The sequence below is a fragment of the Boleophthalmus pectinirostris genome, unplaced genomic scaffold (genome assembly GCF_026225935.1).
Source record: "Boleophthalmus pectinirostris isolate CB_2022bp ecotype Guang Dong unplaced genomic scaffold, ASM2622593v1 HiC_scaffold_9, whole genome shotgun sequence".
NCBI classification, from domain to species: domain Eukaryota; kingdom Metazoa; phylum Chordata; class Actinopteri; order Gobiiformes; family Gobiidae; genus Boleophthalmus; species Boleophthalmus pectinirostris.
Genome location: NW_026571541.1, coordinates 8,438,406 through 8,456,816, shown reverse-complemented (window position 1 = coordinate 8,456,816; position 18,411 = coordinate 8,438,406). Strand labels below are relative to the sequence as shown.

Below are 18,411 nucleotides of genomic sequence, written 5' to 3'. Positions count from 1 at the left end.
AGTGGGCCAAAGATGCAGGTCAGACAATCACACTTAATACATACACAACACCTGTAGTTCAGTTAGACATTACAATATCATTTTATGGGCTACATATAAAGCAGTGTAACCAGGAAACAAAGACAAACACTCTCTCCAAGTATTCAAAATGGCACCCATAAATCAAAAAACCTCTGAAACTGAATAGGTGGTCATAACAAAAGAAAAAAAATCAATTCTGTCAACTGGACAAATGTTTTTCGAGTGAAAACATGTTGCAGTCTTGCAGTTTTATTAGGCATCTAAAGCTGCCAACATTTAAGTATTTCATAAAATTTTTGTTGGTCTTTATCAAGTACTATTTATCTTTTTGACATTTTTTTTCCTCTACTGCTTTTTAGCGCCATAGGGATTGCACATTATTACAGCTATTTTAATACAATGCTTTATAAACACTGCATAATACTTGAATAACCATTATCTAACATACCACTTGCCACTTAGCGATTAATGTTATTAACTCTTATTTAAGGACTTAGGAACAGCTTCTTTCCCAAAGCTGTCACCATACTTAACTCAAGTTTGCACTGAGAACAGTTAATTCTGTGCACTTTGAAGGAGCAGCTCTGCATCTCATTATACTGTGGATAATGACAGTAAAGGCTTTCTATTCTAAGTAACATACTAATTACTACTTAGCGATTAATATGTGTTATTAATATCTTACTAACATTCGTTCAAATATCAATACAATTTTCATATTGGATATTTTTCTATTACAAAATACATGTACAACAAATTACGCTATGGCTGGCCTACACAGAGGATATTATAACAACGTGATCCTAACTAGGACACCTCATTCCTCAATGTCCAGTTCTGATCTGATCAGACCGGTTGGACTTTCAGGACATGTACAAAAGTGTCCTTCTCCTCCTCCTCCTTAGTTCTTATCTCCAGTTGTAAACATGTTATCACACAATGTGCACTGTCATTGTAACACCACAGGTAAAAGTCTGCTCCTCTATTTACCCTTTGCTTCTTCACAGGAGATAATAAACAAAACTAACCACCTATGGTAAAATTACATAATTTAATTAGGGGTGTCAAATTATCGCGTTAATTGCGATTAATTAATTACAGTCATATTTAGCGCGTTATGTTTTTTAATCGCGTTAATCTCATTTTTAATCTCTAACTTTACTGTTTCTGTATGAGAGTTGCTTTATTATAAACCCTGTTTTTATGTGTTGTTGGGACAACAACACACAGACAAAAAAAAACATTTATACATTTTTTTATTTCGGTAATTCCACTCATTGCCGGAAACCCACACAAAACACGCGCAGTAAGAGCGACGTAAACGTGATGTTAACGTTGGCGGCGTCAGTCGCACAATGGACGAGGTCGAAGAGCCAGTAGAACAGAGTCAGCAGTGCACAGGTAAAAACGCATTCGTGTCTTGGAAATTATTCTCCCAACGTGAAATATAAAAGAAAATAACAAATATAATATCACCTGAAAACAACCTGCATAGGCTCATGATGTCTGCACTACTGTCCTATAGTGACCTGCCACATGAGGGGACACGCACACAAACACACACACACACACCTTCATCATCGTCATCAACCTGAGAACGCGTGGACCACGTTTCCTTCCGTAGTTACTGCGCGGACACCGACGTGCTCCCGTGCGCCGCGTGTGGATCGTGTTTTCTCGCTACGCTGAGTAAACCGCGCTTCGTCCTATGCGCCTCTAAACCAGAACTAACACCAAGACTAAAACCAGGACTAATCCAGTTCAGGACTAAACCAGGACTAAACCAGGTCTAAACCAGGTCTAAACCAGGACTAAACCAGGTCTAAACCAGGTCTAAACCAGGTCTAAACCAGGACTAAACCAGGACTAAACCAGGCCTAAACCAGAACTAACACCAGGACTAAAACCAGGATTAATCCATTCCAGGACTAAAGTAGGACTAAAGCAGGTCTAAACCAGGACTAAAACAAGGACTAAAACCAGTGATCTCATATCTAAAGCATTTCTCTATCAATAATATTTTTAACATGGTTAAGGAAAGACTGGACTTTTTATTGTCTTTAAGTAGACAAAAGTTATTATGTTCAGATTTCCTCGTCTTTGCTACTTTACAGCAAACAGTTTCTTATTCATGGAGACTTGGGCTCAACAGCCAAATTGAAGAGATTTGTTGAACAATAAATGACTTTATCAAGTCACTTTTTTTTTGTTCTATATGAGTCTTTTGATCTGCCACAATAATGTAATAATGAATTTAAATGAAAATACCTCAAATTGAAGGCTTTTCTCAGCAATTTTTAGGTGAGATTAAAATGAGATTAATTAGATTAATTAATTACAGATCATAATTAATTAATCTCTCAATTTTTTTAATCGCATGACAGCACTAAATTTAATATCAATAATGTTGCTGTCAGTGTTTCAATAATGTCACTATATGCACCATTTTAAACCAAGAAAATAGGTAGATCAGTGGCTCTTAACCTTCATACACGAAAAATAAATAAATTATAATAAGAATACATTAAAAAATATAGTTTGGGTCTTAAATCAAGTATATGTATACATATAACTATTCCAGGTCTAATCTAGGGATAAACTATTATCCAAAAGAGGATCAAAAAAGTGGCTAAAATAAATTCCAAATGAGGCAAACCCACCCTGGTATCCTGGAGCTCAGGTACCACCAGTAATACTTGTGCCATAGTTTGAGAAATACTGAACTAGATAGCTTTAAAAAAAAAAAAAAAAAAAAAAAAAAAGCTAATTGAGAAAATGTTTACTTCAGTTGATGTTTGTCCAAAATTCTTGCACAGGGCAAATTACAGTTTCCAGAAAATAGTGTTTCATTCCAGCACCATGGATAGGTCCAGGGTAGTTTCCATCACCTGCTTTTCTGACGTCACTTTTTGGGTCAAATCCTTTGTCCCTTGCAGGTAAATCCGTTGGCATAGTGACCACCACCAGGGTGCAGCACGCCACTCCTGCCACAGCCTACGCCCACAGCGCCAGCAGGAAGTGGTACAGTGACGCTGATATGTCCGCCTCAGCCAAAGAGGACGGGTGCACGGACATCTCTGCTCAGCTCATCAACAACACAGACATCGATGTAAGAGCAGGTTTAACAGGTTTAAAATAGAGTGGCTGTTATATTATAAACCCTGGCAGGCGTAAAATTATTTACAGGTATAGCAAAAGAATGGATTATTTCTTCATCACTGTTGTAGAATAAATGTTAGAAGCCCCAGAGTTGAAGATACATTTATTGAGCATCAGTGCAGGACCCAGCACCCAGAGACATGAACCTTCAAGATTATGACAGTATTGTTCTTTCCAGTTTAGTACTGCCCAGTCTGGTCAAGCTCAAGTATGCATCCACTGTAGGGAGTATTATACAGCTGATGATACAAACCAGGATAACAGAGACTGAAATAGCAGTGAGTGCCCTCGGCACAGCACAGAAATACATTTTCTCTAACAGTAATGGTACTTGTTCTGTGTGTACATTTGCAAAATCAATGGTGCATTTCGTGGTGAACTTCAAACTTACAGTAAAGAATGAAGTTGGTCCATAGTATAACTGCATCCAGTTACACTGGTTCAGAACTAAACCTCACTTTGGATGTACAACTTGAATGTAAAATGGCAAAAAAAAAAAAAAAAGAAAACCAAAAATTAGGAGTAATTTTTGTTTTACTTGAGTATATTATCTCAGTATTCATCAATACGTGAATATTAAGTCATCTACAAATGCAATTGTCCAGTCTGCAGTAAGTGCTCTGCCAGATAAATGAGAGTATAGATTTGCTCAGAATGCCATAGTAACATGTGTGTGTGCCTGTCTGTGTGTGTTTGTGTGTGTTTGTGCCTGTGTTTGTGTGTGGGTTTGTGCTTGTGTGGGTTTGTTTCTGCGTGTTTGTGTGTTTGTGTGTGTGTATGTTTGCAGGTGATTATTGGAGGTGGAAGGAAATACATGACCCCAAGAGGCACTAAAGACCCAGAATACCCCTGGGATATTCTGTCCAGAGGCAAACGTCAAGATGGACGCAACCTCATCGACGAGTGGAAGGAGAAAAAGCTTGGAAAGGTGAACAAATAATTCCTCTCTTCTCTCCCGTTGAAAGAATTATTGTATTCACTTAATCACAGGACTTAATGATATTTTTCTATTACAAGATTTGAGAGAATAAAACAAATACTCCAACCAGATCTTACTTGTATGATTGTATCGTGGCATCACCTGCTTGAATCCATGGAGATAGATAAGTAATGCCATACTGTGGAACATTCTATACAAAGCAATAACAACTATCTGGACATAAACAGGTGCCATTGTACTAGAAATGTTTTACAGTACATATTTAAGCAATAAGGATTTTAAGTTTTATTTCTGTTCTAATTTGGGTAACTAATAGATATAAAAGCAACGGAAGAGAAAGAAGATATAAAAAAATGCATATAGAACTTTTTATTGTATTTATGCTCAGTATATAAACGACTGTATATTTCAAGAACAGTTAGAGAAGACATTTGCAATAGATGCAATAGAAGCTGATTCTTTTATCTGTAATATCTAAACCTGAGTGGTTGCTTGGAGTCACTGGTCCATTGCTGTGTTTGTTGTGTTTGTGTCGCTGCACCTGCTCTTCCTGCTCCTGAACAATTGGCACAAATTAGTGACCTCAGAAAACCAGACAGAGTGTAACAGCCCTGTCAACATGTCTCCTCGTGTTATGTGCCCACAGCCACCTGGAGCTACAGCCACAGGACACATGCAAGCAAAACAGAGGCCAGCAAAAGAGAGGCCAACTAAACAGAGGCCAGCTAAACAACTAAACAGAGAAGAGCTAAACAGAGGCCAGAAAATCAAAGGCCAGCAAAACAGAGAAGAGCTAAACACAGGCCAGCAAAACAGAGAAGAGCTAAACAGAGGCCAGCAAAAGAGCTAAACAGAGGCAAGTTAAAGAGAAACAAATGGACAGACAGATACTTTATTGATCTCGAGGGAAATTCAGGTTTTGCTGCAGCAGTCGATGTTGCTGCAACATTTCCACTGGCGTGCCTCATCGTTGTGTCTCAGTCAAAGTTCTCAGTGCAGTTTAACAGGAGAACTCGTAAGGGAGGGTCAGCAGATCTTGTATCAGGGCAAGTAGAGCCAAAAGTGCCCTTTCTCTTTGTCCTACAGCATCACAGCAGCCCCCAGGGGGAGCCAGGTGAACACAAGGCCTCGCTCTTACTCCGCTCTAGTGTTTTGGTTGGTGATGAAATGGTCCATTCCCTCTAAGTGTTTCTCCTGGAAGATCTTCTGCCACATTTGTTGCCCCATAAGGGGTAAAAAGCCCGTAAAAAGCCCAGCTACTAGCCTCTTTCACAGCCTCCATGAATACAAGAAAAAAAATACTTATATTTCCCAAAATCCAATCCAGTCCCTTACTCATGTCCTTTGAAGTGTACATGCTGCTCTTCTTAGCTGGTTCAAATCCCATGAAAAGGTGTGAAAAATCCAGGTCAAAAAACTAAAAGTTTCAAAATCTGCTCAGTGTATGAGCCAGGTAGTCACGACTTCTTTGCCATAGTACCTAAACAAACAAACAAAAAACAGACACAAACTAAACAGAGGCCAGGTAAACAGAGGCAAGCCAAACAGAGGCAAGCTAAACAAATACAAGAGAGAGGGACTAGTGTGCTAATATTTGAGTACATATGTGTACCGCAAATGCATGAGGAAAGACTACATTATTTATTAGACTACTGTTAAGTAGGAGCAGTAGTAGTGGTAGTGGTAGTGGTAGTAGTGGTAATAGTGGTAGTGGTAATGGTAACAGCAGTGGTGGTAGTATTAGTAGTAGCAGTGGCAGTAGTGGTAGTAGTAGTAGTAATATTAGCGATAGTAGTGTTGTTGTTGTAATATCTTCTTCACACTCTGTTACTGGCTTTCCAGGTCGCGCATTATGTGTGGAATAGAACACATTTTGATGCAGTTAACCCTGAAACCACAGACTACCTCATGGGTAAGTGTTTTTATTCATAAATAAAGAAACAAAAAATCGATTACGCATTTGTCAAATCCTTATTATGTGTGTGGAGTTTGGCCCTGGTGGATTCCCAGCAACACTTTTTAACCTTAACCTGTTACCCTGACTCACTGACCGCCTTTGGCTTGACAGAAAGAGGACTCATTTCACTCATGAGTCATTTTTGTAAACACTTTTTTTTCTAGCAAGGTTCTGTGACACAGTTTGTTTTTTCTCATAAATGTGTTTTATAAAACATTATTTTATAGACAGAAATGAAGATGTTTCGGTACAACTCAAATGAGGATGCAAACTGAATACATCGTATATGACAGTTCATGTTAAGTGTTTTGGAGATTACATTGACACACTGCAAAAAGCAGTATCTAGGAAAGTTAAAATTACTTAAATTAAGAAAGCATAAGTAGATCCAACTTGACAAGTAAAAGTATCAAACAATGGAATACATTTTTTCTTAATTCAAGCAACATTAGATTTTGTTTCTTATTTTAAGTGCATAAAGTTGTTGTTTTTCTTATCTTAAGATTCTTATCTCAAGATGTATTTTCATATTTTAAGTACAAAAAGCCTTGTTCCATTGGTAGGTAATTTTACTTGTTAAATGAAACTTACTAAAATCACAATCAAACTTTCATAATTTAAGGAATTATGAATTTGGTAAGATTTTAGTTTTTGCAGCATGATAACAAAAGAAAGGTTCAATTGGTCAGAGTTTTTTTTGTTTTGTTTGTTTGTTTTTTTGAGTGAAGGCGCTGACAGAATGACATAGTTTGGGGGCTGACGTTAGAGTAGTTAGGTAACAAGAGTTGAAAACAATGGTGTCTGAGTGGCAAGGACACTCACCTCATAGTGAGAAGGTCCTGAGTTTGACTTCAGGGTCTTTCTGTGTGAAGTTTGTATGTTTCTCCTGTTTGGGTTTCCTCCAGGCTCTCCCTTATAAAACTAAAATCATGCACAGTAGGTGCAATGTCTCTGTGGACTCTGTAGCTTAAAGGTCCAATATTACACAAAATAAAAATATTGTCACCTAATCAAAAACATGTTTGAGTAACTCTTTATTATTACTCTAGTTACATCCCCAAAGCTCAAAATTCTCTGTTCCACCTTAACTGTTTTCAGGCTGGCCACGGCCAGAACGGTGTCGGTGCCAGTTCCTGCATCTGTCACACTGAGAACCGAAGTGCTTACCATATAAATCATTATTTATCTGCACCAAGGAATGCTACAACATCGTCTGTGGAGAAGGCAGCAGCGACACCCAATCCAAACGTGTGACCTTACCGGGCAAACACGGATAAAGCAAATATTTGGTGCACTGCTGCACAATCTTCTTGTCACTTGATTTCTCCACTATATTCTATAGACATGTCTTCTTTGTTTGTTTATTTTACCACATGTGACCAGGATGAACCTGCTGACTTATACTGTGTCATCATGGTTCGTTTAGAAAAAAAAAGTTTTACTTGATTCCCATATGGGAAATGACTTTTCAGTTCCCGGACGCTCTGATTTTTGGCATGAACATGTCAGTCAGATTAGGTACAGGAACCAGAACAGTTCTGTCGGTCTGAAAACACTACTTGTGACGTCATGCAGTGGTAGTTTTCCAGTTAACAGCATACGTTTGACCTTTTGTTTGGCAAAGATTTACAATTCCATGGCTGAGATTATCCAAATAATTTTACTGAGGATTTATGGAGTTTAATCCTTCCTGTTTTACCATAATGGAACAGTGTGTGTTGTGTTTGAGAGAAGAACCTAAATATGCAGGGTTTGTGTTAAACATGTGTGAATGAAAAAACACAACTCCAGGTCTGTTTGTGATGAGGAAACAACATTATAACATAGATTGGAAAATAGCGTAATATGGGCCCTTTAACTTTAATCTGTCCAAAGAGGAGATTTAAGGACATAGTGAAAGACAACATGAAGTTAAAGTTGGTTTGTGAGAAGAGGAAGCAGAGGAGAGAGTTAGAAAGAGGCCGGTGATTCACTGTGGTACAAGGCTTCGACACATCTTTTCTTAGGCCTACTGTAATTTTGAGAAATCTCACGAGTTTATATTTAGTTTTTGGACCTTTCCTTCCTCCACTCTGAGCACAGCAGCGGAAGCATGGCCCCTTCCCACTGTATTGGCTAATTCCAGCTCTGTACAGTACTTTCTCAGTGCTTTCTTCCTCTTCCATCCCACACAGCTCTGTTTGAACCCGGAGATCTGCGCTTCGAGGCGGACCGAGATCCCAAAATGGACCCTTCAATTGTAGAGACCACAGAGAAGGCCATCCGCATCCTGCAGAAGAACAAAAATGGCTTCTTCCTGCTGGTGGAGGGTGAGTGCAGTGATTCATTGAAAAAAAAAAATCATCAAATGCCTTTCTCAGTTATGTTATGTTATGTTATGTTTTTGCTTCGTCTGGAATGTTTCGCAGTATGGCATTAAACCTTTTTATCTTCATGGAGACCAAACCAGACCAAGTTACAGGTCAGATCTGTGGAGAGGTAGCATTGCTCACAGTCAGAATGTCGTTTTTCTAGGTAATGAAAACACCTGTAATTGAATAAATGTAAGGTAGAGTTGTTTAATGTCATACTGTGGAACATTCCAGGCAGAGCAATGACAGCAATGACCCCCAACAAAAAATGTACATAGTGAACCTTTAAAGTGGGGGTGTTTTACTTCTGTGGAATAGTAACTAACACATATTTAGATTCCCATGTTACCTTTTATAGTTTTGAAAATGCTATATTCGCCATTAACATTCACTTTCATTTTTGGCGCTCCATGGCTCCTCTACCTTGCTCCCCATGTTAAGTCACTTCCCCTTCAGAGCGCCACCACACAATCATCAATCATCATATCCTGCTCATGTTTGTGGAGTACATTTTTGTATTATATATATATTTTTTTATATTTATGGAGAATTGCTATATGGGTGCATGGGTGAGGTGGGCTTGTGGGTGGAGTCTTGTGCAGGCTTGTACTGCTAACTGTAAGTAAGGTTCGAATAGTGCCCAGGAAAGATAGCTAAAATACTCACACCTGCATGCATGACATCTGAAATCCCTACGGTGGCCGATGGGGGTCAAACACACTGCAACAGCTCAATCCATCTCAGAGGAAACAGCTTCAAGTACAGAAATGATGCAAATTCACAAGCTTAAACACAAGTTTAAAGGAGGTACAAACAAAAAACATGGTGCAAATGAATAAAACACGCTGCAAGAAACAAAAACAAATGTATCATGATCAAATAAAATAAATGGCACGTGATTGTACAGTGATTTATAAACAGTATATGAATGTAATCAAATAAAAGCCACATTACCCTAACAATCATTTGTTCCCTCTGTAGTTTATAGTCAGTTGGCCGTTTTCGGTCTCTCTCATAGGCAGAGCATTTCTCTCTTGACATCCGGTGTGTCTGTCCATTGACCTGTTACACTGAGAGCGCCCCCAGCAGGTTTGGAGCACTTCTGATTTTAGTGACTCTTTATTCAGCATTTTTTGTTTGCAGGTGTTTTCTTGGTTTTCATTGTTTTGTGCTTTGCATCGTTTCTCTATTGGCAGCATGTTTGATCACGATACATTTTTGTTGTCTTTGTTTCTTGCAGCGAGTTTTTTTTCATTTGCACCACGTTCTTTGTCTCCACCTTGTTTAAACTTGTGTTTGAGTTTGTGACTTTGCATTGTCTCTGTACTTGAAGCCCTTTTCTCTTACTGAGACGCATTGGGCTGTTGCAGTACGTTTGGCCCCCATAGGCCCCCAATAATCTCTTCAGGCAATGTTTTTTTTTTTTTTCAACATTACTAGTATAACATTTTGCATAATACCCCCTCTTTAATTTACAACAGAACATTTAAAGGTTCTATACACATGGGAAAAATGTGTACAGCTCTTTAAGGGACACACTGGTGAAACAGATATTTTACCATGTATTTTTGTACATTTGTATTGCTAATGTAAATCCTTTATTTTGTAAAACTTGTTTTTCCTCTGCTGAAAAAAAACAATCAAAATAATACTTGTGTTTTGGGTTTATTTGTGAATTGCAAATTTTCATTAGTTAGTTAGTTCTGAATGTGTTATCTTATTGGACCTCAGTGTCAAAGTACAAATAGATTTCACTTGCAATCAAAGGATAGTCTATGTTTAGCCAGTCTACAACCTGTTCATCTTCATATCTCTTTCTGAAAGATGTCATTAAAGGTGCACTATGTGATGCACCATGGTGATGTTATTTCTTTGCATTAAACATATCTGTCTTGCATTAATTCAGTGTTTTATAGCTCAAAAATACACTGAAAAACATGAGTTCTTACCATGTGCAGGCCATAATGTGAAATAATCCAGATAAAGCAGTAACATCTCCAAGGAGACAAGAAGGTAGCGGACCCTCCACCAGAAAAGTCACACAGTGCACTTTTAAGGCAAAAGGAAATAGTAGTATTTGTAGTACATTGCAAGAATATTGCTTAATGTAATTGTTTGGCCATAACATTGCACAAACAGAAGTGGGCACGTGGCTGTTAGCACAAACTCTGCACATCTTGTTAACCTCAGTCTGGCTCCGTCTGTCTCCTGCAGAGGTGCAGACGACAGGTGTAGAAGACAGGTGCAATAACGGAAGCTCTCAAAGTTTATGTGTTTGACTTCTACCGGCGAGATATTTCTGTAGCTGTTATCACTGAACAGACAATTCTCGAGAGTTATTAGTTGTGAAGTTGAAAACAGGTAAGAGCTCTAACTTTTGGAATAGAAAGAGTGGAGACTGAATTTACTGGAGCAATTTCTAGGCATCTGGAAAGTGAAGACGAGTGGAGAGCTGACTTGATCCAAATTAGTCTGGGGAAAGTGTTTAGACTTTAAAAAAATAATAATAATAAATTACAGATGATGTCAATAGGCAGGGACAAAACATTTTGAGTACTAGTTTAAAAGTGCACTGAGCAATTATTCTGGTGGAGGGTCCGCTACCTACTTATCTCCATGGAGATGTTATTGCTTTACCTGGAATGTTCCATGATATGACATTAAACATATCCATCTAACATTTGTTCATTACAGATGTTTCAGTTGCTCAAAAATATAATAATTGCTTTTGGAAATAAGGACAACTGGAACATTCTAGATAAAGCAATAACATAAGCAGAGGACAGACCCTCCACTAGAAATGTTCTGTGCTGTACCTTTAAAATAGAGCATCAGTCAAAATTAGGCTAAGTTATAGTTTTTTTAAGTTTGTGAGCAAGACCACACCTCACACCTTTTGAATAGGAAACCATAGACGACCCACTCCCCCCTCTCTGTCTGTATATTCTTCTTTTAATTCCTTTGATATATCAGTTAACTTTTTAGATACCATATTTCAACAAAATGATGAATATTTGTTATATTGTATTTTGTTTTAAGGTGGAAGGATCGACCAGGCTCACCACGATGGCCGAGGGTACATGGCACTGCACGAAACAGTTGCGTTTGACTACGCCATTGCCAAAGCTCTGGAGCTGACTAAAGAGGAGGAGACTCTCACTGTGGTAACAGCTGACCACTCCCAGCCCATCGTCTTCACCGGATACCCCTTCAGAGGGCAAAGCATTCTCGGTAACTATGACTAACAATACATTTCCAATCCAATGAATGGTCCTTTATACATCCTTTTGCAACCCAAAAACATGTAAAATGTGCTTGTACTTACCCCAAGTTAGTTGTTTTAAAAAATCTGTTACAAGTGGTTGTTCTTGCATATACTTGTTGACCTATTAACTGTTTTAAAGGTCCCATTAACGTTAAAGCAAGGATTTATATAGATGTACATAAAATGTTTTGTTTGTGTTTTTGCCTTTAAGTAGATGGTAAATTAAGTTGAGATTATTAATTTGACTACAGCAAAAAAATAAATAAGTAGAAACTTGAGTATGTAGCAAATTTATCAACAACTAGAAAGAAGTGCTTGCCAAAGGTTTCTAGGAAGGTCCTGCATATGCACTAATTGGCACTGAGGAAATGCAGCCGCTATCTCAGCTTATATCTTGATCCAAACAGTTTGTCACATATTTGTGACAGTAGGCATTAAGGGGCTATAATATTTTCTGATTTATGTTATAATGTTTCCTCACCAAAAACATACTTGTTTAAAACAGGAAGTGCTCCATTGTGTTTTAAACTACAACTTCACTAGAATCATTTGGATAATTTCCAATCTCTACTGAACTAAATGTATAAGGTTTACTCATATATGTGTGAATAAAACAAACCACAACTTCATGTATGGTTTTGATGAGATAACAACATTATAACATGGCTTAAAGCTCACAAGAATAATTTTGAGTATTGTAGGACCTGAGTGTATTCAGTCAAGTTCCTTGTTGCTTCTCTAAACATTCCAGGGAAAGCATTAACATCTCCATGGAGACGAGCAGGTGGCAGATCTCTCACTTGAAAAGTTGCACACTGCCCCTTAATCTTCATTCAAACATGTTTAGTCTTAGTTTAATCCGGTTTTAGATTTATGATGGTTCAATTTCATCGATGTGAATCTGATGTGAGCACAATTAGTTTAGCATTTGCAATGGTTTTGTAAGTGATCAATGTTTTTGGAGTCGATCCCTAAAAGATTATGTTTGCAGTGATTCGTCTGCAGTGAAAAGGTCTGCCCACTGACCTGTGCCAAATGAAGATGTTGATAGATTATAGTGAAATGAGCCTATAGGTCAACAGGATCCAAAATCGACTTAGACTCTGCTCCCAATGGCACAGGGGTGATTAATGTTCCTCTGAACTACAGGGTTTTGTCTTTATTAACATCAGTAAAGACCTGGTTCAATCCTGGTTTAAATCTGGTTTAGTCCTAAGCCTTGTTTAGTCTTGTCTTGGGTGTAATTTTGACCTGATTTAGGCCTGTTTTGACTCCAGTTTGAGTCCTTATGTAGATTTGGTTTGGTGTCATTCTACTCCTGGTTTAAAGCAGGTCTAGTTCCGGGTCCCAGTTTTGATGTGGCCACTGTGTTTAGTCCCTGTTTAGTCCTGGTTTAGTACTGGCCTTGTCCCTGTTTAGTCTTGTTTTAGTCCTGGTTTAGCTCTGATTTAGTTGGAGTTTTGATTCACGTTTAGTGCTGGTTTAGTCCTGATTTAGTTTTAGTTTAGTCCTGGTTTAGTTGTAGTTTAGTCCTGGTTAAGTTCTAGTTTAGTCATAGTTTAGCTGTAGTCTAGTTTCTGGTTTAGTGCTGGTTTAGTCCTGGTTTAATTGTAGTTTAGTCCTGGTATAGTTCTAGATTAGTTATGTTTAGTTCCGGTTAAGTTCTAGTTTAGTTTTGGTTTAGCTCTAGTTTAGTCCTGTTTTAGTTGTAGTTTAGTCTCGGTTTAGTCCTGGTTTAATTCTAGTTTAGTCCTCTGGTTTAGTCTTGGTTTCGTTCTAGTTTAGTCCTGTTTTAGTTGTAGTTTAGTCCTGGTTTAGTTCTCGGTTAGTTCTTGTTTAGTACTGGTTTAGTCCTGGTTTAATTATAGTTTAGTCCTGTGGTTAAGTTGTAGTTTAGTCCTGGTTTAGTTCTAGTTTAGTCTTGTGGTTTAGTTCTAGTTTAGTCTTGTGGTTTAGTTGTAGTTTAGTCTTGTGGTTTAGTTGTAGTTTAGTCTTGTGGTTTAGTTGTAGTTTAGTCCTGATTTAGTCCTGGTTTAACCCTGGTTCCCTCTGTAGTGCTGTGATTGATGTTCTGGTCCGGCCTTGAGCTCTACATTAGCAGAAGACAGTCGAATTAATGGTTTATCTGAGAGAAACAGAGAGGTTCAACTCACTTAAGACCTGAGGCCCCTGGGACCCCCTCTCCCCCATCCTCACTCGCCTGCTCTCTTCAAACAGTCTTCTATGCCTTTAGAGAACACTCCAAAATTACATAATAGTTGTGATTTTAGAATTCAGGCTGAATTGTCAGTCACTGGCCTGGCAAGTATTTCATTTAGAATAAAATTACATTTGACTCACAAGATTAACAGAGTTTAGGGCTTCGCTCACTGATTCTACAAAAATCCACTATGTTTTTCAATCCTGTGTGATTCATTTATTTATTTATTCATTCATTCATTCATTCATCTATATCACAGAGCAATCATGTCCCTGTCCCAGTCAGGCCTATCTGAACATCTTTTAAAAAAAAAACATCAGGTGTTAGTGGCAAAGGAGAAATTCAATTTGTCAACTGGACAGAAGTTTATTTGGTTGAATATGTTTCTCAGCTCATCTAAGTAAATGTGTTATTTTCAGAGTAGTTTCATTGTAGTTAGCTCTTCCCTGACTTCAGATATAAGGAAGTGTACACCCGCATTCTCACCAGAATTGAGGAAGCAGCTTGGATGAGTTGCAAAATGTATTCAACCAAATAAACTTTTGTCCAGTTGACAAATTTTATTTCTCCTTTGCCATGGATTCTACCTAGACGACTGAGGGATTTTTTACACTTCAGCTGTGAGTGATGACTCTGCAGTCTGCACAGGTTAACTCCAACTATGCAATGGCGTGGCATTTGGCGTGGCATTTGGTGGTGCAGCCGATGCGACACACTGGGGCCCACGGCACTTTGAAAACCCATCACAGGCTGGGATCAGCCCCCCTTCCCAGTACAGACTTGTTTGTTTGCGTTTTGTTTTTGATTGTAAGCTGTGTGCAAGTTATGGAAATAGTCACTTTCCATAGTAATAATGATCGGGTGTGCTTTCGTTTTTCCCTCTGTGGTCGGACGTGTGTGTGCTGAGAGATGTAGGAATGCTAGTTGTCTGAGTATAGTAGTGATTGTGTGTCCTTTTTCTGTTTTTGGGCCTAGGGCTGTAGAGGTAGAGGTCCTATTCAATATATAGATTACAGAAAAGTTGCATTTATTTTGTAAGAAAATTTGTTAAGGGAGGACCCCCGAAGCCACCTGCCTTCAAAACCAGCTGTCAGTTCTTTCAAACATAAGGATCCAAATGAATGGTTTTGTGGTTTGGCCAGGTGGGCAGCACTGTAAATCTTGCCTAGTTTGCCTGCTTATTCTGGCACTGTTCATTCTTTTATTGTTAGAGTTCTTTTCAAAAGTGCCTTTGTTTTCTCCAGGTAAATCTCCTCTCTGGGCGATGGACTTTAAGCCTTTCACTACACTGATGTACGGGAGCGGACCAGGACACAAGCGTGTCAACGGCTCAAGGCCTAACCTGGACGGCGTGGATACTAGTAAGAAAACAATCAATTCAGTCTTTACATGAACATGAGTACAGCCAAAACATACAGGAGTGAGGAAGGTGAAGTGTCATTTTGGTTGCACTTAGTTGTGTGTATGTTATGCTTAACCAAGTAAGAAACAGAGATAGGCCTACACAACACATACTATTACAGTAGTTCTAGTTTTGGTATTTTGTTTCTGGTTTGGACTTTTGGACTTATGATTATCTGCATGATCGTAAACTGCTTAAGTTAATTGCATATTCCATTGTGTAAAAGCAGCTATTAATAAATCACTAGGTGTGTAACGATATCCAAGGCTCACAATATTGTCATGGTGTGCATCTCACAGTACGATATTTATTGCAACATTGTGGAAAAGCTCACGATATGGTGGAGAGGCTCACGATTAGGGATGTAACAAAATCCAAATCTCTCGCAACGATATTTTCACAATATACATCTCATGGTATGATATTTATTGCAATATTTTGTGGAGACAAGACTTAATCCAAAGAAGAAAGACTTAAAAGTGCTTAGAACTGTTATTTCTTCATGTAGTCTACACTGAAATGGAGCAAAGGATTATGGTCTATGTAATTCCGTCTGTCTTTTTTAGGTATTGCTGCACCATAACTCTTCATTTAAGCAAAGAGACTTGTAATTCAATATATTGTGATGGTCCAAGATATTATTGTGAGAACTTTCATGATATTTCGGTTATTGTTACACCCCTATAAATCACAGAATAAAAATATATCTTTGTATTTATTCTGTGTATTCAAATGTATGATAACACGCAGGATAGACAGATGCTCGTATGTGACTATCATGTGGTGTTATCATACAGTGTTACACGTGTAATTTTATCTAATACCTGATTAATGCATTATAAATAATTATGCACATAATTAAGAGAGACTAATAAAAATGGTTTTACTTTCAGAAACCAAAACCTACGTGCAGTACTCGGCCGTGCCATTACAGTCGTCCGCTCACAGCGGGGAGGATGTGGCGGTCCTGGCTCGGGGTCCCATGTCTCACCTCTTCCAGGGCGTCCAGGAGCAGAGCTACATCGCTCACGCCATGGCCTACGCCTCCTGTGTGGGGGAGGACAAGAGCCACTGTGAGGGCTCGCTCAATCCCACTACCAATGATGAGTTTAACCACGGCAGGAACACAGGGGGCGTTCTCTTCTACTGTCTGCTCTCTGTACTCTTAGTGCTCTTAATATAAACTCACTTTTGTTGTTCTCAAAGTCACTTACAACATTTTGGAAAGGTTTGATTCTAACAACAAGATCTAAATTGGTACATCTAAATTTAAAAGTTCACTATGTCACTTTTTTCAACTAACATGTTCAAATGTTATGTTTTGTCATTGCACGGAATGTCCCACAGTATGGCATTAAACCTATCTATCTGGCATTTATTTGGTTTGAGGTGTTACTTTTACTATCCTTTAAAAACATACATTCTAACTGTGAGCAGAGTTACCTCTCCACAGATCTGACCTGTAACTTGACAGTCTTCACTTTATTTCCTGGCGTATTTATTTATTCATTTATATATGTTTATTAAGGACATCACAATCACATTAGACAAGCCAGATGCATTGCTTTGAGTGGTTTAGCACAAGTGCTGGACACCTGTCCATTAAAAAAAAAAAAAATCTAAACTACATTATCGGTACAAAAACACAAGTCCAAGCTCTGCCAGAACTACCTCAAGAAAAATGAATAAGATGGTGAGCTTGAAAACATGGAGTGTCCAGCAGCACAGACTTAAACCCCATCGAGCTGGTTTGGGAGGAACTGGACAGAAGAGTGAAGCAACCTACAAGTGCCACACATTTATAGGAACTTTTGCAACAGATTTGGGAACAACTTTCTGAAGAATAATTGATTTCTATTGTAAAAAGAATCCTACGAGTGTATTCAGCTGATATATCTGCTAAAGGTGGACACTTTCAGAAATCAAAAGTTTACAGTACTCTTTGGTAAACAGTAAAAAACTGGATAAAGAGTGGTGTTCTAAAACGTTTGACCAGTAGTGTACATGCATTTTTGATTGGAAATATACAATAATTTTAATTGATGTGAAATTTGTTGTTATTGGTTTCCAATTTTAAAAAATCTGATAAACAGTTCCACAGTCTGGGCCCTTTAGTAGAGAAAGAGACTGACCAGGAGTTGTCCTGTTCACAGGAACAGCACCGTTACCACTAGTAGACCCTCTTGCATTAGCTCTGTGTGAACGTTTTATGGTCCTGGCAAATTATCTGTCAGTTTAATGCCATAATGTGAAACATTCCAGACAAAGTGCAACCAACTTCATCGATCCTCCTCCAGAAAATTTACAACAAACAGAACTAAATTCATAAAAGTAAGAAGTTGTTCTGTAGTATCCTGTGTAGTATCACGTATACTACAATTTTAGAACCAGTGGGCTATAAAATACAGATTTTAACTAAACGCTGCACTATTTTTATTTATTTTGATTAATTTATATTATTTAGATTTCATTTTCAATGGATGACACAATAGACTGAATCATGAGGGGTAAAATAACATGGTTTACACAAGCCGCAGTATCATTGTTCTATAGCATGTGCTGAATCAGGAACAACTCTGGACTATTTATAGAAATGTCAATAAAGACAAAGGCACAAACCCATCCCTCTGCTTTGAACGCACATTGACTTTACACAGAACTGTCTTTCATATTCTCTCCTGGTAATACGGTTTCATAAACTGGAGCAAGGCCACTCTAACCTATTTTAAAGTTTGCTTCTTTGAAATGCAGTACTTCTTGTAGCACTGACAGAATATTTTACTTACATACTTTTACAGATGTTAATATAATCTAGAATTGTAAACATATTGTAAAGAACTGTTCAAACTATTATGCAAATGAGACAAGACAGACAAGTAGAATTTATTACACAATTTGGTCTATTTTAAAATACAACTTTCCTTCTTTGGAATGCAGTACATTTTGTAGCTTTGACAGAATCTTTTCTCTATGTACTTTTACAGATGTTAATATAATCTATAATTGTAAATATATTGTATAGAACAGTTCAAAATATCACACAAATGATAACAAGACATAATTAGAATTTATTCCACAGATCACCACACTTTTTTCCAAAGCTATTTTAAGCGAAA

The 18,411-nt window shown here is 38.0% G+C and overlaps 1 protein-coding gene across 1 annotated transcript in view; it reads left to right on the top strand.

Moving 5' to 3' along the window:
* The window catches only part of LOC110161939 (alkaline phosphatase-like), a 23,204-nt gene extending 6,726 nt beyond the window's left edge, over nt 1–16,478 (top strand). The window contains exons 4-11 of the mRNA XM_055147857.1: nt 3–18; nt 2,958–3,130; nt 3,968–4,108; nt 5,963–6,032; nt 8,252–8,386; nt 11,468–11,659; nt 15,138–15,254; nt 16,189–16,478. Coding sequence (XP_055003832.1) covers nt 3–18; nt 2,958–3,130; nt 3,968–4,108; nt 5,963–6,032; nt 8,252–8,386; nt 11,468–11,659; nt 15,138–15,254; nt 16,189–16,478 — 1,134 coding nt within the window. The remainder of the gene's footprint in view (nt 1–2; nt 19–2,957; nt 3,131–3,967; nt 4,109–5,962; nt 6,033–8,251; nt 8,387–11,467; nt 11,660–15,137; nt 15,255–16,188) is intronic.
* Nucleotides 16,479–18,411: the final 1,933 nt, after the last annotated feature.